The following is a 21,511-nucleotide window of genomic DNA, read 5'->3' as shown; positions in this document are numbered from 1 at the left end:
TGGCGCAATCAAGGAACAATGGGGTGCTCCAGAACTCCCTGTGAGTAAAAAATTACAGCCATCAGTCAATCTCGAGGGCCCATGCACTGTACACAACTTCAGATCTCACTGCCAATGGCAATGGAGTTTTCTTAGCATTCATCACCAGAAAAACGACACTGCTTTTACTGTATGCCACTGATTGCCTATGTAAAATGCTGAAACGCAGACATTTTAGTCACATATGTAAGCATAGATAGTAAAGGACTATAATTATTTTATTCTCAGATAACACTGCATATTACATGGCATACTTTCACATAGATGGTACATACAATTATGTACAGTGCTGTGCAAAAATGAAAGACCACCCTTGATTTATTTTGTTTCCAAACCAGTAATTAAGTACACGTGATTCAATTTTTAAAGTGATATTTCTGAGGATATAAGATAACGCATACATAAGGAGAAAATCAAAGATAGAGAAAATGTGACTTTTAAGAATGGTGCAAGACCTGGTAGACCCAAACTGTCACTATAAGCAATACTTAAAGCTTTCATCTTTGAGGGATAGGAGAACATCAAGCTCCAGTTTTACTTCAGATCTGAAAAAAGCCACAGGTGTTTCTTCTCATCCTTTCACTGTGAGAAGACCGCTCAGTGCTATGGCTCTGAAAGAATGTGTAGCTGTGAAGAAGAGGTTACTGAGAAAAGGAAACATTTGCAAAAAAAAACACAGAGGCTGCTGGTGTTCTTAGAACAATGGACTGTCCACCTCAGAGCCCACACCTCATCACTGAAAATGTTTGGGATAACCTGGATTATGTGAAGAACAACCAGCTTCTAAGACTGAACTTCTTTGGAAGTGTGGAAAAATAACACTGCAGATTTCTTTGAAAAAATGACACCATCTACATGTTGGCCCTATCATCAAGAGATTGCGAGTTCAATCCCTGGTGATGCTACAGCCATCTGTGGCCGGGATTCCAAGAGAGCACAATTGGCCTCACTCTCTGGGTGGGTAGGATGGCCCCGCCTAGTCAGCGCAGGCGTCTGTTACCTGACGTGGCAGATCTGGCGGTTGGCGCTTTCCTCAGAGTGCATTCCGCTGTCCAATGACGTTGCGTGTGCAGCAGTTTGAAAAAATGAGGTGGCTGGCTTCGCAGGTCTTGGTGGATGCCTGTGCTAGCCTTCACCCTCCTAGTGCTGGTGGCATTGTGTGATTGGGGGAGTCTTATCTTGTGGGTGGAATTGGACATGACTAAACTGGGGAGAAAATTGAGGGAAAATTCCCCCAAAAAAGAAAAAAAAAAAAGTTTCCTGAACTATATTAAATAAAATAAAGTACTAATTTCTTAGTTTTGCAGTAAAAGTTTTGACAGGAACTTAAATAAATGAAGGTCTCTGATTGCTGCACAGTGCTGTAAAAGCATAGGAGCAGCCTGAATTGATATGTCAATGCATATTCGAGATCCTGAGGCAAATCAGGCCATTATGCTGATTAAACTAAAACAGCCATACATTGAAGGTGTCAGTAATCCCTTTGTCTGTCGCGCCACCCAGATCCAACGTGTCCCGTCTATCTGATTTCTGGCTCTAATCTGCCCAAATAGACTCTTCTCTGTGTTTGATGTATATTATAGCCTGGAAAAAAAAATGAATGGATTTCCAGCATTGGTTCTGACATGGCAGCCCATTCATTTGCATCGCCCTGGAGTTATGCGTATAAAACAATTACACCTGTAATCTATTTTCAAAGGAACTAAACTGTCTTTTCAATTAAGGTTATTATTCCTCAAACCCTAATGAAGCCTCCATGCGACTAGCCATTTAATACAAGCCCTGTTTGACAGAGAGCAAATGGAATTGAATTCTGAGCTTTCATAAGGAGTGCAACCTGGCTGAGCTTAAATGGTTTTCCAAAGAACTTGCCTTAGGAGGAATAAAAATATCACAGAGGTGCAGGTCACTATAATTAAAGGAATTCAATTAAAGGTTTTTGAGCTGTACCTAATAAGATTGCCACCACCTTTCCCATTTTATTGGCAAATTAATGTCAGCTGAAGTCAGTGATGGGATAATTCTACTGGCCTTGCAGCTGTAGAGGTTAATTTAATATATATATATATATATATATATATATATATATATATATATATATATATATATATATATACAGACCTCTTCCCATGCCAGTCCATTATTATTTTTAGTTTAACTTGATTAAACTACATCTATGTGACGACTCAAGAACTCAAGAGACTTAGAACTTAAACTACCTTATGCGATTTCAAATACTTTTTGGGAAAAAATAAATGCTTTTTCTGTTTATTTGCATTCATTTTTATATGATAATTTTACAAGCAAAAACAAACTTATTTCACATGAGAAAATTAAGTTCCTCCGCAGGAAAAAAAAAACGTAAATATGTAGATGTTAGTGCACAATTTCTTTTTATTTGAAATCTAAATGTGTTCCATGTACATGATGTATAACTTCTTTTTACTCAACAAAACATTTAATTTGACCTGGGGTGCGCTAACTTTTACATATTGTATATATTTTGTGTGTATATATATTTACACAGACACATGTCATTGTTTTCTGTATGTTATCAGACAACAATCCTTCAAAAACTGCTAATGAAGAGCCTTCCTGTGGCTGATACTACAGTTTTCAGTTTGTGAGCAGCGGTGTGGGATGTGGACTTCTCCATCACTTTAAAATATGAAAGAGGAGGTCCCTCACCACTCTGGCTATACAAAGACACTGTATCACAACACAGGCAGATCAATAAATGTGATGTAGCGGAGAGCAGTCAATCTGCAGGACATGGGAGAGAAGGCAATGCAGAATATTGATGTGTTAAAAAAAAAAAACCTCCAGTCCGCCAAGTGCCTCCATATTTTCTCCAGATAAAACCGTCATCTGATCAGCCATTCCGTATGCGTAAAACATTAAGGGAAATATTGAGACAGTATTAGGGAACATACGATCCATTCTGTGTGCATGTGTCATGTTTTAATGTGTTTTTCCCATGGCAAAAACAAGGCACTCTGAGTATTTGGTGAGTCATTCAGATGATGTTCTTTAATTTTAACAAAACATCACTGATGGAGCCATAAGAAGCTGACAGACTCTGAGGCCATCTGAGTACTTTTATACATGCTTGGGAAATGAGCTGGCACCCTGTTAAAGCCAACAGTTGCTTATCATGAAAGGTGAATTGGATATTAATACAGAACATTAATAACTAAAATACTTCTGTGTTGTTCACCTGGAGTCATTCAAGGATCTGAGGCAGCAGGTTGATTTTAATTGAGCGGTCTAACATTAGCAGCCATAGGCTCCTCTCATGACATTATAAAATATCCAGCATTTTTTGCAAGCAGAAGAAACAGATAGGACCAAAAACTGGTCTACTAGGTTGTCTGAAAAGTTATTTTTCCATTTAGGTAGAAAGACCGACCTAGAAAAAATACAGCTTTAATAACACATTGAAAAAAAATAATATCTTGAGGAAAAAGAGAAAGAAACGAAGGTCATTCACATTTCCTGTTCTTACTGACAACCCCAGTGAGTAGCAGGCAGTGCGAAACATTATTTTACTGAAGTAAAATCCAGCTGACAGTAAACTGAGCTGAAAGGCTCATTCATGCTGAAGTACTTCTCCTTACAGTAGGCTAGATTAACGGCCATCTCGTCTCGCCTGCTTCCGCGCCACATACCTGCCATCTTTAAAACGCCACTGCGTCTGAAATACAGTGCCCGTGACATTATAAATTCGGCTAATCCTCAGGTCGTTTGTCATTTGCTTGCTAATCACACGCTTTGCCGTATCTGCTTGTCTCAAAGCACTGCTCCAGAAGCAGGCGTATCTGACACTAAGCTTTCTTCTTTTCCCTAAAGGAACACTTCACCGCAAAATGCTAACACTGCTAATAACGAACGAAAGCCAGCAGGGCCAGATAGCAGTATGCCTGCTAAAAATTATTCATGCTGACTGCTTCCACTAGCTTTCATTCATTGTTAGCCACGTTAGCGTCCTTGCATGACATATAGCTTTAACGCTAAGGGCCTGTCCGTTATGCTAGGCTGGTCTGTCATGGTGGATATTCTCAAAGGCAATGGATGCACACATAAGACTCTCTAAATTTATGTTTCTCGCATGCATTCACAGGCTTTTATTCATTGTTAGCCACGTTAGCAATCCTGTCCTAACATCTTCCTTTAAAGTACCCCTAAAGTTGTGAATTAAAAATCTGTTTATTAATAACAAATAGCTTAATATTCTTTATGTATTATTGTTATGCAGAAGAAACTACTAAAAACGAAATAGGAGTGTCCTCAAACCTCAGTACTTATTAACAATGTGAACATCTATGAATATCACGATTATGCAAATTGTAACCCCCCCCCTTGCTATCCTGTTCCTAAACCCTCCAACCTTCTCATGCACTACTGTCTAGGTTACTGACTGAACAGACTGAAATGAGACAGACACAAAAATAATCAGAAAGATTCTGCCTTTGTGGCACACAATTTCACTCGTTTAGATTCAAGTCTTTATTGTCTTTATCGTCTAAACTCACAGTGTCAGTGAGCTGGAATTGCTGATGGTTTAACCTTCTCGCTAACATTAGCCTCTGGTGCTACAAGTATATATATATATATGAAAAGTAGCGTAAGCTAACAGACAAAAACAGATTTATTTGCTCAGATTTGAGCCCTAATTCTTGAAGCTTCGTCATGGAGGCCAAGTACATCCACGCTGCTGTGTGTAAAGCTTCTCACTGAGCTAATGCTAGCTTCTAGCGACTGTTGAGTGAAAATAGCTTAGGCTAGCAGCTCCACACACAAAAAAGTTTACTTGCTCAGATTTGAGTCTTTATTCTCAAAACTTGCATTAGTGAGGATTCAGTAAAGGGGAAATTAACCTGTGCTGTGGTGAAACTGCAGCATGCTAAGCTAGAAGCAGTAGCATACTACCTGCTACTAGAAAAGTGGCAGGTGCCAGCAAGAGGTGGCATAATGCCAGCCCAGAGGAAAGAAACATTCTAAATAAGATCTCCTCTTGATTTCAGGTACTTCTCTTAAACACAGTTAAGTCCAGTTTGAAATCAGAGTGAGACTTTAGCCATTTTCTCCTGTTTCTGAAACTTGACTCCTGAGAAACAAAACTTAGATTTTCTCACTTTGATTAAAATGTTGTCAAACATGTGGCTTAACTCTTTTGTGTCTGACTCGTCTCATCCCAGTCTCAGCTGAATAATATTTCCATAAGAAGAGTGTAAGATCTCATCGTCATCTGTCAGTGCAAAAGGAGAGCTCATGTTTTTCTCTTTCATCACCAGAATTTCTCACAGTGAAATGCTTATGTTAATCTCATCTTTTCTCCTAAGGGGGGTTTAGGAGAAACAATCCAGGAATCAGTGATCCTTCATTAATACAATGTTGACAATCTTAAGAAAGGAGATTCCTATGGGAGTGCCTGAGGCCCTAGAGGCGACGAGTGCCGCTGAAACTGCATTAGACCTGTGACTGGCTCCCTGGCATGGCCTCCTGGACCTCATCTAGTGATGAAGCCACCGGACCACACCTCACGTATGACCCCAGTGGTATTGCCAGGGGACGTGAGGACTAAGACAACGAGAGTCAAGCAACATGCGACAAGCTCTCTCTCTCCCTCTCGGTCCATGTTGCTTCCCACGGCTTTTGTCGACGCTTGGGGCTCTCATGGGTGCCTGGCACATCCTCTCATTCACATGTTTTAGTATATTGGACAGCGATAGGTTCAAGCTCATTCATGACATTTAAAATAAATTTCTATGTAGCGCTTCGTGAATTGTTTTTTCTGGATGTTCGTTGGGAAAGTGTGAACTCTGCACTATAGTGAATATTGGATACAAATATCAGGCTATATACCATAGTAAGTCGTCCAGGAGGAATTAACTATTTAAAAACACAGTGCTAAGGACCTGTCTCTCATGCTAGGTTGGTATGTGATGGTGTGTATTCTTAGAGGCAGTTAATGCAGACTCTACAAATTCATGTTCTATGCTTCTAATATGCATTCACCAACTTCCATTTACTGATAGCCACGTAAGCATCCGTGTGTGATATATAACACTATGGACCTGTCCATTATGCTAGGTTGATCTGTCATGGCGGATTCACATACCACTCTCCAAATTCTGTTCTATGCATCTAATATGCATTCAATACACTTCTAATCAGCACTACATGCTTATATTACAGGGTTTTTTTTTCGAGCGGGGGGGGTTCGCCATAAGAGTGCTGTCATGAATTCTTAACGTGACCGCTCACTGTGCTCGGCTGGTAAGATGGTAAGGGTTCCTTCTCAGCAGGAGACAGGTATTCTAAGCACGCAAAGCAAACGGTAACAAGATTAAGCAATTACATTAACGTTTCTAATGAATTTGTAATCATTTCAGATGCGAGTTCCAGATTTAAACATGCTCGCCTTTAATACAATATTCATCATTGCCCTGGTTCCAGAGAGCAGGCTAGGTCCTTAATCCAATAGCAGAAGTATTGAAGTAGTTAAAGCAATATGAAATGAATCTCAACACACATTTGCTGCTGCAGTGGCGGCTGCTGGCGCTGTTTCGTCTGCGCCGACTTTGATGAAAACACTGATTTGATTCACATAGCCCTGATCGCATTTGACAAGCAACACGACACCGCCGTAGCCTGACTGCCAGGGCGCCAATACCATCCGAGAATATTGACGACTGATGCCGTAGGGAAACAGCAGCCATCTTGCTCACTCCTCATTACACGTGTGTATCAAATGAAATGAACGAAGGCTCTGATGCGTCCTTGAAAACAAGCCGGCCGGTAGAGGTAATTAGACATAGGCTGACCTCCTTTGGGGCCTCGATGGATCTTGTCCATGCTGTACGTGTCCAGCGGGGTGACGGTGCTGGCGCTGATCTTGGCCTCCCCGTCCTGCTTGCTGACGCCGTTCTCATACAGCTGCGCCTCCGCCGGCTTCAGATGCCACGTCAGGCCAAACAAGTGCACGGCTGCGGGGGCATAACAGAAAAGACGGTTAACACAACAGCCGAGACAAGGTCAAAAGGCATGTTACGGCAGAACACCAGTCCAAGAACCCTCCATCAGCATTCCAAGCATGCACAGAGCCTAACCTAAAAATAAATAAATAAATAACGTTTGCGTGAAATTTCCATTTAAAATACCTCTCAGTTTGTATGCTTATTAAGGCGCAGTGTGACAGAGGTGGGCAATTAAGGCAGATCTTCTGAGGCTGACCTCGGGCACGCATTAAATTGGTAACATATTCTTTTATGCATGACTAATGATCCTTTCAAAGAGTCTGTGATGTCCAAATTCCATATGGAGCTTAGTTTTTTTTTTTAAACAACAAGGGGAACGGTGACTCCTTTCTGTCCAAATGTTTACTGTGAGAAACAATCAAAGAAATGACACCATAATGAGCACAAAACCACCTGCTGTCTCACAAACTTTCAGACTACCGGCGTCCACATAAAACTGAAAAGTTTTTGTCATTAATCATCAATTTGGAAAATTACAGAGCACAGAGTTCATGGAGTCACCTACTAATTAAAATGGAAAAAGCATCAAACATGTGCAAACAACAATTTGTGAAACTTATCATTAGCTAATGGATTTTTCTGGCTCACTCTTACACAGAGACAGCTGTAGTGGCAGTTCTAACTGACATCGTAGCCTAGACTCCTCACAAAATAAAAATTTGAGGAAAAAAACTAAAAGCATTTACCTTTTGTAACAAAAGCAGGAACTGCTGCTGTGTCTTTAATGCAATTGTGTTGACATCCAAAACTGCCTCTGCTAGAGCACCAACACCTCTGTGCAGTGACTTACACAAAAATACACTTTTACTTTTCGGATTAGTACATACAGAGAGAGAGAGAGAGAGAGAGAGAGAAAGAGAGAGAGAGAGAAAAAGAGACCTGCATCAAGAATTGAGAGAAGCCGGTTTACAGACTGTCATCCATTTGCTTAGCTTTTTTTCCGATTTAGATCATATTCTGACTACATCAAAGCTTTGGAGCATATTCCCCCTGTCGGCCAAGCGCGCACACTTGTCACAGCCGCAGCACAATGCCTGCTCAAAAAGTGGGCTCGCCTTCGGTCCCCGCTGATGAGGAATACCTAATTAATCTCGAAACTAGTTCAAACCAATTTGCATCCACTTCATACCTCACTGCAAACTCGTGATCTGGCTTTGTGACAATGGTGAAATTCTAATGAGTTTTGAGGGTTGAAGTAGGCATAGGCACAAGCTTAGAAAATTCAGAGCTCCAACCTGGTTGCAAAGCATTAGGGGTGGGTGATGTAATGACATGATATTATTATTATTATTATGATAAATTAAGTCACACTACACTTTTCTTAGTATATCATGGATGTCAACAGTACTTAAAGAGGCCATATTCTACATTGTTCTTCGATTTCAGTTTTTCTGAGGTCCTTTTAGAGGTAAGTAATAGAGCAAAAATTCACCCTTTCACATACTGAACTAAATACAATTAAACAGGACTAATGATGCCCGCCTTGAAACATGCAGTTGGTCAGTGTTTTTTAAGTACTGACGATTTCTATGATATGCTCAGAAAAACATATTGTGACATATTATGATGTAATTTATCATGATAATGATAACTATTAGCATACTGCCCAGCCCAAGGTCCAATTATGATGTTTGTGTGGGTTTACACTCTTAAAAGAAAAAAGTGCTACAAAGGGTTCTTCCCCAAGTGCCAAAGAAGGGTTGTTTGTGCAATGCCATAGACGAATTACTGTTTGAGTGTGAACGACATTTAAAAAAGTTTACATAATGATTCTTTTATATGACATGGATATTCTTCTCACAAACACATCACATTTACAGAAATAGTTCTGCAATGAATCACTCACTGAAAGATTTTCAGATACAGTACACCATATATTTTCTTCAATCATAGCAATTTTATAGACCACATGCTGCTTGTCACATAAGCTTTTGTGCTCTGAGCTGTTCTGCCACCATCAGAATGAACATTTGCTTAGATTGCAACTATGATAACAGGGCTCTGATTGGCCAGTCTGATTTTTAATGCATTCATATAATGCAGAAAATCAAAATGTCTCCGATTAAAACTTTAGCAGTCTGTCAGTTTTCGACACAATGTGAAAGACAGCACGAACATGCGTGTTTCAGTTTCAAAACGTAAATGCGTTCTTTTTGTCAAAGAGCCTTAAAAGTCAACGGTACATAAACGGTCATAATTCATTTACACATGACGATTTTAGAACCTCTCTTAGTCACTTACATTTCAACAGCCTGCTTTCCATTACTGTGCCTTAAAGATTGATGATATGGAAATGACATCTGTTCTGACTGGCTACTCTGTTTTATGCCTCATTCAAACAAACATGCAGAAGCATGGGTGGGCGGGACTAAACAGCTGTAGTCTGAATATGCTGATAAATTAAAAAATGGACACATCATTTTTATACACAAACTGTGAGGACATAGGAATGACTGAATGGTACGATGGAAAATCTGCTAAATTTTTAACTTCAAAAATGGGAAGAAAAATCAGTTTACATCATATGGGCTATAGAAATAAAATTGGATATTGGAAACATGGTGAGCTATAGAAACATGATATGAGAGTGTTTCTATGTAGGAGAATGTAGTGTTTGAGCAGTATGTGAAATGCTGGATAAAAAAATCACTGTATTCATAGCTTTGCACAACATTTTAGAATTATGGCACTGTTGTTTTGCCGTTGTATCTCTTGTAACTTATCAAACCTTAGCAAATCAATAAAATATTGTCATGGATATTTTCTACTGCAAAAATATCAAGTATTGATATTATATCTTTGCCAAACTGCCAACCACATAAATATCATGCAGAGTAAAAGAGAGAAAAAAGAGGAAATCTACCGCTTTACTCTCTTTTCACAACTTGGCGCTGGTTAGCACCTCTGCCTTTGGGTTGGGTCAGAGTAATCAGAGCCATGCCAGTAGACTTGTACTTTAACACCGGCTAAAAGCATCACTTGACTGAGTGTGTGACTAATGTTGACCTGTGACTAACCGACACGCAGATAAAGCAAATACAGAATGCCTGCATGCCCGTTGGCCGCAAAACATCTGGTTGATAAATAAAGAGAACGGCAGCACATCTGCAAAAATCAGCTGGGTAAACCAGTGCAGCTGTATTGATCGCAGGCCGTACATTTTTGAATCAAATTTTATGTGTCAAGGTAATATGAGCCGATTTATAAGCAAGTATTATTGACTGCTCTGCACTGCGGTACACACTGGTCTTTGTTTTAGGCCTGAGTTAGGGGATTGCTGCATATTCAGAAGGTGCTCATGCTGAGGAACCCAGCGCTTGCTATTTTTGTCTGCTCCCCTTCTGTTTGCTCCATATTACCAAAGAGGTTCAAACATCCACCTCATTTTCCCAAAGACACATATTCGAATCAAACTCAATAATTAGCTTTGCAGAATAATTATAAATGACTGATTGTTGATATTCTTCTCTACATGCAAATCACATGACACAGCAAAGCAAAAGCAGCATAATGGTTGTTACTAATTACAGTGAATTAAAATGTTATCCACTTGTGCAAAACATTATATTAACAACAATTTGTTTGTGATTGGGTGTTAGGCATACTGTTCACTTACTGTTTTTTTAAAGGAATGATATAGCACAAAATCAAATTTACACAATTTTCCACTTGCACCACATGTAGCCATTCGGCCAAGACATGTTTGGTATTCAAATTTTGCTACTCCAGCTTAGTGCTGGAGCTACAAGGCAAATTTTGCTAACAAACACTAGAAATCAATAGTCACCCACATCTTTTCTGTAAATACATGCCCAACCATCAACACTGATCCTGCTCAAACCACATCCAGATCTTCATTTAGCTTGCACAAACTTGATGTGCTTTAGGACACAGTATGAATTACTGAAAACTATAAAAATGGGTGGATGCTGGATGCTGCAGGCAGCCACTTTAGAGTATACGAGTTGCTGCTGAGCCAAATTCTGATTCCCCCACACATGCATGCACACTATGCAAGAATATGGATGCCACAGATTACGGTTGCAATTTCTGTTGTGTCTTCTAATATCTGTTAATCTTGAATTTTTTAAACTGTAGATATATGTTAATAAATAGAAGCAAAAGAAATTGCAAATGTAGCCTCCATAGGCCTGCGTGGAGTGTGTGAACATAAAGTGGAGTTCAAAGTCAGCATTCAGCAAAACATTTTGTCTAAATTGGCTACATGGTGAAGTTTAGTTCATTTTAGAGTTCATAGTAAGTCATACTGTGCCCTTAACCACAACCGCAAACCACAAGTCTGCATGACCTCAATGAAAACCTGGATGCAGGTTAAGAGAAGTTTGGGGAATGTGTTTAAATAAAAATATCTTGGTGACTACTGATGTCTAAACTAAAGATGCAAAATCTGGGTACCACATGCCCTGGCTGATCGACTACATCTAGGGGGTGTGCAAAATTGTGTAAATTAAGATTTTCGTTGAACTGTTCCTCTAATGTACGTATGTTTTTACTGGAACTTCTCAGTGATTTTTGTCCTGTCCACATCCATGTCAGTCATTTTTACGTATTGCCCTCTCTTACACCAGGAGATTCCAGCACCTTTTACCTTCTATAAAATAAGACATAGATATAAACTTTGGTTGTATTAATCTTGTGCAAATCGACATGTCAGTAAAAACACTATTATATTTTGTGAAAAAAGGAGTTTCTTGTGTTTTCTTGTGCATTCGCTTGTGTTCTCTGGGCTGAAATCAGGTGGATATGTACTAATATACCACACATATATGACTTGTGTTAAAAGGTAAAAATTACTGAAAAAATGTGTGATTTTATGCAGTGATGTTGACTGTTGACTGTGAATTCCCAAGCTAATGGCAGCGATTAAATGGCTATTGAGTTAAATGTTTTGGCGTGTTTTCTACCACTTTCTGAGGTAAAGGCAGTGTGTAAATTGAGTAGCCCCTCCAATCTCAGTCATTTATACCAAGATTTCTTTTCCCATGTGAATTGGTCATAAAAATTGCAGACATCCTATGGTAAACTTGCATTATCTCACCTCCCCATGGTAAATGAATCATGTCCAAATAGAGCTTAAGTCAACCAGCAAATGAAAACTGACCCTCTATTTTACACTGTTTGTTAATGTCCCTGGACATATTAAGCACAACCCACCATACCGTATCAAATCAAAGACAAAATTCTTGTTTTCAGGTAATCTTCCATGAAAATATAATTCCCATCTCTAAAATGTCTTCTGAGTTTTGACTACATCACAATGCACCAGCAGGCAGGGAAAAATAATTAATTAATAATATTATGTTTCTTCTTGCCCTCCCACCACCTCCACCTATAATCAAGAGAACACTCAGCCAGCTCAGAGACTCTCCATAATAACCGTTCACATGGAAATACGTCACCGATGGAAAATGCATTATGATTTCCAATTGACAATGGATTGAAATGGGTCACGTGAGAGAGAGAGAGAGAGAGTTAGAGAGAGAGAGAGAGAGAGAGAGAGAGAGAGAGAGAGAGAGAACAGCTTCAGTAATGCTAAACACTCAGATAGCACACTTTTACCTAGAAATATGATTCAGTTTATTGAATTCAAATCTATTCAGGGTCAGTACAAAAGTGTTAAGAGGAAAATCTACATGTAGAAAACTGGCAAATATTCAACCACTATTTTATTCAATCTACTACTATCTCCTATAACATTTATATGCACCATTCTGTTAGTAAACCCAAGCCTTGCTTTGATGTGAGCAGTGGGCTGTTTGATTGGGGCTATAAACTGACCTGTGAACTGCTGGTGCTTTTCCAGTTGACCGCATACATCAGACCATGCTGACATTTCAGCCGTTTCAATGCAAACCTCTTATTCTCTGTAAAAAAATGGTCTTTTTTCATGTAAATCACTCATCCCTTAACTACAAACATGCACCTAATGGAAAGTGAATTAATTACCTACACGAGAGCAATTTGTGAACTCTAAAATTCAAATCCTTGAAATGCCTGTCTGATTTGACTGCATTCGACTGTGAACTCTTAATCCAAGAACATCCACATTAATTCGGCTCCTTCCCATCTGAATCGAGCCATTTTACCTGTGCGTGATCAACAGCGGGTTCACCACCTCCTTTTAATTTGATTTGCCGCATGTACACGACGGCGGCAAAAACAGCGATCCATCAGCCAATAAATTAGGCAGCATAATTACCAGGCACAGTAATGTTTACTTTGTCCTTTGCGAGACACAAACCTTTAATGCCTCCGTACAGCTTTGTCCGCTTTTATTGCACACTGATGCTTCGGCTAACCCCAATTTAGCCCCTGCACAAGCCGAGTCTGCGGCTAAATGCCTTCTGCTTCAGGCTCACATCATCATTCTGTGCTTTTCCCTTTTTTCTCTCTCCTCCTCCACTCCTCAGCACCGTTGACCTTTGCTAGACCACTTAGGTGATGTTGTAAAGCAGTCACTTGAGCACACCAGGAGAGGAATTAAGTTAAGATGGCTGGATTGTGTCTCATTGAGGGAGGAGGGGCCACGCTCCCCCTCGCTTGATGAGTGCAATTTTCTTTGCCGTATGCCAGACAGCCCCATAGAGGGCCTATTAGGCAGAGATGTGAGGGCCCCGCATCACGTAGACGACGGGGTATCGGTAAAATGACTGGTATGGGATGAGTTTGGCTTGCCTGCTGTATCACGAGGATGGATGTTTTTAGACTTAATGAAGAGTAAAACAAATTATGTATTATGCTAGTTTCAAATGCACACAATTTTTTAATCACATTCATTAGTAATTCCATCAAAACGGTGCTGTGAGAGTTGGTTATTAACCAGTTTTGTGATGCATACTAAAGCTAGAAATAAGCCCAACCATTGCCCAATGCTGGTCATTTTCAGAGCTGGTAAAAAAAATGTGGCAATCAGCCCATTAGAGAAATATGAATCACAAATCATTTTGAGTTAATATATGTACATTTGAATTAATAACCCTTAGAAGTCAAGTTATTGTTGTCATTTTGCTATACTAATCAAATATAATTACATAATTATATAATTACATAGACAGAGAAGAGTGAGAAGCATATATTGGGTCAAAGAGGTGAAATTTTTGTTACATGTTCATTATATATTTTATTCCAGATCTAAAAATGATACTAAAGCGCAGAAAATGCGATTTGTTGCGTGTACTCCTGCAATTTCAGCTGAGCATAAGTATTGGGGCAAATTTCGGTGACACTTTATTTTGAGTGGTCCTTCTTAGATGAAATAAACACTCAACAGACTTTCAGTAACATATTAACAACATGTCAATGATGTAGCAGCAGTGAATACATTCAGTAGATGATCAAGATACTTTCATAAACTAAATAAGATTTGTTTATAATCTGCTAAATTCAGTTGTTTTACACTTTATTTGTCATGTCCAATTTCATACCTGTAGATGTTAACCTGTAACACAGACCATCTCAACATCCTCAACAAGCTGTTATAGACATGCTGCTGACACCATTCTGTAATTGGAGCTTAACCACTTAAAATCCCAGGCTTAAGGCATATTATTTAGTAACTACAGGGACTAATGCAAACTGGCTGAGCTATTTTTAGGTTATAGAAGTGTGTAATAGAAATTTGGGCCTGTCATGACCTGTCAGTTGGTTAACTGGATTAGGTTTTGGTTAAGGTTTAGGTTAGTATTAGTGCCAGGTTAAAGGTTAGGATTAGGCTTTGGGTTAAGGGTAAGGTTAGGATTAGGGCCAGGGTAAAGGTTAGGATTAGGCTTTGGGTTAAGTTTAAGGTTAGGTTTAGGATTAGGGCCAAGATGAGCGTTAGGGACAGGTTTTAGGTTGAGGTTGAGTTTAGGGTTAGGATTAGTGCCAGGGTTAGGGTTAGGGTTAGGTTTTGGGTTGAGGCTGAGGTTGAGGTTAGGGTTAGGATTAGGGCTAGGGTTAGATTTTGGGTAATGGTTGGGTAATGTTTGCTTTTGATTAATGCAAGTACCATATAAAGTCTACTTCATGTAACATATCAACAATACATCTACTTAATGTACATAATGTATGAACAGCACAACTTCAAGATATTTACCTCAATGTATTCAGATGCCGTACTGCAACTTCACTGATGTTACTGATACTGTGTTAGAGTTTATTGATCATCTACCAAACACCACTTAAAATAAAGTGCTAAAATTTAAAGGGGAATTCCCTTGATTTTTTGTAAACAAAATCATTCAGATTACGTCGACGTGAAATGCTCTAATCTAGAGAATCTTATTGAGTCAGAATTGTTCACAGTTGTGGTGATAGGAACCAGATGTCTGAATAATTCAGTACCTCTAAAAGCTCCTTCACAGAAAGTTATTGGTTATTAATATGTCCAGCTCTTCTGAAATGATTGGGAAGACTAGAAAACAACTAATATCAAAATTACACTATGCTGTTGTTATTGCTGGCGAAACCTGTGACTTCTCAGGCTTAATCCATGAATATTTTTTATTAATAGTCATTTTTTTTAAATCAACATTTATTTATGATGCTGTAGCATGCAATCGCCACAAATTCCCCATTTCTACCTTTTGACAAATCAACACTTCTGCTTACATTCGTTTCATGGGATTGAAAAATACAGCAGGTTATGTATTCATGTGGCCCAGTGTTTGTTTGTCAGCAGAATGGCCCCCAAAAGAGTTATTTGGATTAAACTCGAAATGATTGCGGACAAGGCGAGTGACAGCTGATTAGATTTCGCTGCAGATGAAATTGTGTTTGAAGGATTCTCCGGGAGCCAGGTTGGTGTCGTTGAGGCTGGGCGTGCATATGGCAAGAAGGGGGTCAAGAGGGTTCAGGATAAATTGTAAAGAAAATGACAAGCTTATTGATAACCGTTTGAGCTCGAGAGCCACTACTGGTCCTTATATATGCTCTTTTCAGTGCACCCCAGCACTACCCCCTTACACTCGAAAGCCAACCAATTTACACATAACGGGAAAATATTGACAACAGGCAGGCCGCAGAGCGTTCCAGCACTGAGCACTTGGAAAAACACTCGATGGCCTGCTCTCTATTCAAAATGTTTTTTTTTTTTTCATTGGCAATAATTAACCCTCCCCCTCTATTTCTAGCTGCTTAGTTTCCACTCGCTCACAATTAGCATTCAATGACTGTTTGCTGCAATTAGCAGGTTGTGTCCAAACAACAACGAAAGTGTAAATTCAGTTGTCGGTTGCAGAGATGGCACAAAATAAAGAGGCTTTTGTCCAGTGAAGAGCTTCTACCTGATTGGGATCTCACAAACGAGAAAGAAGACATCACAGGAGAAGCCAGGTTTGAAGACAACACTGTTGAGCACATCCCGAAATCCTCTGACATCCCCTCTCTCTCTTGATTTGACTTGAGGGAACATATTGCCTTTGCTCTGTAGTAAGATCTCGCCCTTTTCCTTCACTTATTTGACGGGTATTAATCCTTGCGTCAGGGCTGTCAGACAGACTCCGAACCATACACCCCTCAAGGCTCGCCCACGCACACGCACTGACTACACTACAGCATGGGCCAAATTAGTGTGATATATCTATGTGAAAAAAGGACGAGTGCGCTGACTGGAGGACCGGTGTGACCTCTGGCCATCCAGTAGTCTTAAGGTTGCAAGAGAGTGCAGCTGCTGGCATATTGGCTAATGTTCCCACAGCCTCGGTGCTTCTTTGTAGCTCAGTATCTAATTTGGCAATCCCGACTTCTGACTATCACCACAAAGCAGGTGGTTCCTGAACAAATGGAGAAAGAATATTTATGGAGCCAAATTTTTTTAAGATAATGCAATATGATTTCTTTTCTGCGAGCGCCGTCAATGTATTATGGCCAATCAAATCATTATGCTCTCCACCAAGCTCTGCCTTCTTTTCTCAGCCCTCCAACCACTGCTCAGCAATCATTGCTATCTATTGCTTCAAGCCTGCTTCAAGCCTCCGTTATGAGAGCATCAGTGTTTAAATGTGAAGCTTCAGTTGCAGTTAAAAGATGTAACTGACTTTATGTCCTGTAGAGTGCCTTTTTTCCCATCCAGAGCCAAAAATAACTTTAAAAAACAGTCATCACCAGTTTTCTGTGAATTTTGTAGTCATGAAGGCCAAAATGGACTTTCTGAAAATGTCAAAGCAACTGTCCTAAATTAACCATGTGAAAAAAAGGGCATCTCACTGCTGTCAAGTTGGCTGGGCAGGCAACCAACTAGCTGACATTTGGCAACAACAATGATAATAATGCACTTTCCAAATTTCAAGGTGCTGGCAAAATCATTAACCTCAAAGTACTAACATGGGATTAATCTCAAAGTGTTAACAAAGGTTTGCTTCTGGTCAGACCAGAAGTGTCCTACTTGTGATACACAGATTTATACCAGTTAGGTTGGATGATACAATCTGACTTGTTAAGAAGCATCCTGAGAAATACTGTATCGTTCCACCAAGCACCATTTGCTAAGTAAAAACCTGCTTTATGCTGAAGCTATCCATTACTAAGTTTCTTCTTTACTACATACAGAAACAGAAAATGGATACTTTAGATAACTTCTATAAGATAATATTTGATCAGAAGAACAAATCAGAACGAATCAGAAGAATTTAGAACTACTTTTCAGCAAACAAGATGGAGCTGTGAAATATTTGATAGACTGGCTGGAAAAAAAACAACAATCAGCTTTATCTGACAAATACTGAAAACGCTGAGCTGAACCTGATATTGAGACAGTTTTGTGATATCATTCATAACACAAAGTGCTACTAGTTGCTGGCAGAAAAAAGTAGTTTGAGGCTCCTTTGCTTTATTTCTTTCTCTATTTTGCATTGTATAAAAGCAATAGAACACTCAAAGTCATGTATTATCAAAAATGAATATGATCTACTGTAAATATCAGCATGATAAAATATGGCATCTATAGTACAACCCCATTTTCAAAACGTTGGGACGCTGTGCAAAATGTAAATAAAAACAAAATGCAATGATGTGCAAATCATTTAAACCGTGTGTTTAATTGAAAATAGTATAAAGACAACAAATCAAATGTTGAAACTGAGTATTGTTTTTTGAAAAATATTTGACCATTTTGAATTTGATGCCAACAACACGTTCCAAAAAGGTTCAACTTAAAATAGCAAAGAACTTTTGCTTTTCATCATTGCTGGTACATAATAACATTAAAAGATTCAGAGAATCTGGAGAAATCTCTGTATGCAAGAGACAAGACCAAAACGAGCATTTGCTGGCCATGATCTTTGGGTCCTGGAAATCATTGCATTGGCTCAGAAACACTTCTGGAAACCACTGTCTGTGAACACAGTTCGTCACTGCATCCACAAATGCAAATTAAAACTCTTAAACACAAATAGGAAACTGTACATACACAGGATCCAAGAATGCTGCCACCTTCTCTGGGCCAGAGCTCATTTAAAATTTAAAATGGACAGAGGGGAAGTGGAAAAATGTCCTGTGGTCCGATGAATCAACATTTGAAATTCTATTTGGAAATCATGGACACCGTGTCCTCTGAGCTAAAACGCAAACATAAAATAGCAAAGAACTCATCATCTACAGTACATAATATCATTAATATAGTCAGAGAATCCAGAGAAATCTCTGTATGCAAGGGACAAGGGATTCAACAAATCAACATTTGAAATTCTTTTTGGAAATCATGGACACTGTGTCCTCCAGGCTAAAGACCACTCAGCTTGTTATCAGTGCACAGGTCAAAAGCCAGTATTCATGATGATATAGAGGTGCATTAGTGCACATGGCATGGGTGACGAGCACATCTGTGAAGGCACCATAATAAATAAATACAGGTTTTGGCAACATATGCTGCCATCCAGACAGCGTCTTTTTCAGGGAAGGCCTTGCTTATTTCAGAAAGACAATGTCCAATCACATTCTGCATGTATTACAACAGCATTGCTCTTCTGTACAGCACCCCAACTTTTTTGGAAATGGGGTTGTACATTTTTGATGAATCTGTAAAAAAAAAAGTCCCACATAAAAAAATATCTTTAACTTATATGATGAAGAAATGGATTGCACTGAGTTGTTTACTTTTGTTTATATGCTTCAAAATGGTGCTGAGCTGCCCAATGATGTTGTGTTAGCGGCAGTTCCAAAATATGTGGTGGTGCTTTGCATGTCTTGGAGTGAGCATGTGCTAGCCTTTGCCTTCTCAGCTTGGTAGCATCAAGTGTTATGGGGAGACCGAGCTAGCAGGTGGGAATTGGATGTGACTAAATTAAGGGGAAAAACTGGGTAAACATCTTCCCTTAACAACAACAACAACAACAACAACAAAGGTTGACTGAAAAAGGTGGCTGAAAGCATGCTGTACTTTAACCTTTTTAACTACATACAAAACCTTACCCACAGGTTATGGTGGTTCCTGATTCGAAAGTGATTTACACTGATAATTCATAAGTAATTCACATATTTGGCAGTCACTACAACTATATGTGTAATTTTGACACAAGAAAGGAAAGTAAAGAAGTACCACTGAAACCCATTTCAGTTAGTCACAGTATACCTACTACTTCAGACTATACCACTGTGTCAGACTGATAATAAATAGTGCATGGAAATGTGTAATTTGTACAATATACATCAGACGGTCCATGTACCTCTGAGGGTGGAGTGTCTGAGGCTAAGATTAGCATCTGTCTATCTGTCTGGGAGGAGGCCGGCCCCTCCGTAATGGGAGACATTAAAGCTCCTGCTGTGGAGGGATTCCAGCGGTGGAGCTGCAAGTGCCCCAGAGAGACGTGGGCTTTAATGCCCAGCCCAAAGGCCCCACACTCTCTCAAAGCAACTCTGCCCTTCATCTGGCTATCCAGCCAGCCAGACGCACACCACAAGTCACCTTCACAGAGAGAGAGAGAGAGAGAGAGAGAGAGAGCAAGAGAGAATGTGAGAGAGATGGCGAGAGAGAGAGCAAGAGAGAGAGAGAGAGAGAGAGAGAGAGAGAGAGAGAGCGCTAGCAAGAGAAAAGAAAGGCTGCGCCAAGCCTAGGTGGGTGGAGAGGTGTGATCTCTTACGGACAATACATTTGGGGTGAATCCACAAATAAACAACAAAAGAGAGTTTGAGAGAGAGAGAGAGAAAATGACTTATCATTAGCTGTGAAGAGAGGGAAGCCATATTGGTATGTAAGTGTAACATTTGAATCGTTGCTGGATTAAAAAATGCTCCCGTAGGCTACGAATTAATAATTCACACCATAAAAAGAGTTTAATACTGATTTTCATTAAGATCTAGCACCAAGTGCTGCTGTCTGAGACCCAAATTGATCCATGACGGTATGAAGTTAGGCTTGAAGATTGCTTATGCACATTGGCTCCATGTGACTCATGTCCCCCCACCCCCGCCCTGCAGCTCCGAAACCCAACCAGCCTTCAACTGCAGCTAATATCCTGAACAAGACCGCATGAAGATTTGGAGAGAGATGAGAACAACGCAATGCAAGCAAGATAATCTCTGCTTTTTTGACTTGTGTTTAAGGCTTAAATATGTTGAATTTGTACTGGCATTTTGCTGTATATTTTACTCACATTACATAATTCTGTATTACATAATTACATAATTAAGGACAGTTGTAATGGATTATCGTTTCATTCAATTTACATTTTGTTTTGGCAGGTCTGGGTCTTCATTGCAAACTTTTTCTGTTTGTTTTGATGTCAAAAATGATATTTTCAAAAATGATACATTCAATGATATTGAGGTCTGGACTCTGTTTCTCTATTTCTTTTTCTTGGTAATGGCTTCTCAAGAGCTACAAATACTTGCAGACCCATAGTATTGGGTTGTTTTCTCACAGTTGAAGGATGGACAGAAACAGTTCAGGATTTTTAGACCTGAAGAAAGAGTGGGGCTTGATTTTCTCCTACCTCCTAGCTGAAAGATTGTGCATAACACACGTTCACCCCATAAAATATATAAAGAAAATGTTTATTTTTATAAAAACGCAATATTCACAGAAAAGTCATGTAAATAACTGTTGAAGAATGATGTTATGAGGTGTAACTCTGATAACAGTGAGGTGAGCAACCAGTTTAGCCAGAAATATCCAGCTAAGTCACATTCCCCTTACAAATTCAGCATGATATGGTTGCATTTGTGTTATTTAGCACAAAAAAGGTTACTGACATGGAAAAACATGGTAAGACATAAACTTTAAGCTGTAGTCAAAAAACTGAGATTCCTTGATATGCAAAAAGACAATGTAAAATAAACACTATAAACAATTCTTCTGTGAAATAATGTAGTTTGTTAACAGTAGACTATGGATGCAACACCATAACAGTCTAAGATCATTCCATTAATAGCATAGTAGTTTTTAATAACATGGCACAACAATATTTAATTTAATCGATGCGGGTGGTAATGTTTGT

At 39.3% G+C, this 21,511-nt stretch overlaps 1 protein-coding gene across 1 annotated transcript in view; it reads right to left on the bottom strand.

Annotated features, from left to right (window-relative positions):
- LOC118807259 (teneurin-1-like) overlaps nucleotides 1–21,511 on the bottom strand; it is a 280,336-nt gene that overhangs the window by 140,684 nt on the left and 118,141 nt on the right. The window contains exon 6 of the mRNA XM_036569223.1: nucleotides 6,867–7,028. Coding sequence (XP_036425116.1) covers nucleotides 6,867–7,028 — 162 coding nt within the window. The remainder of the gene's footprint in view (nucleotides 1–6,866; nucleotides 7,029–21,511) is intronic.

This window comes from Colossoma macropomum, unplaced genomic scaffold (genome assembly GCF_904425465.1).
Source record: "Colossoma macropomum unplaced genomic scaffold, Colossoma_macropomum, whole genome shotgun sequence".
Classification (NCBI taxonomy): domain Eukaryota; kingdom Metazoa; phylum Chordata; class Actinopteri; order Characiformes; family Serrasalmidae; genus Colossoma; species Colossoma macropomum.
The sequence above is the reverse complement of the archived record's forward strand: the minus strand, read 5'-3'. Positions and strand labels throughout refer to the sequence as shown.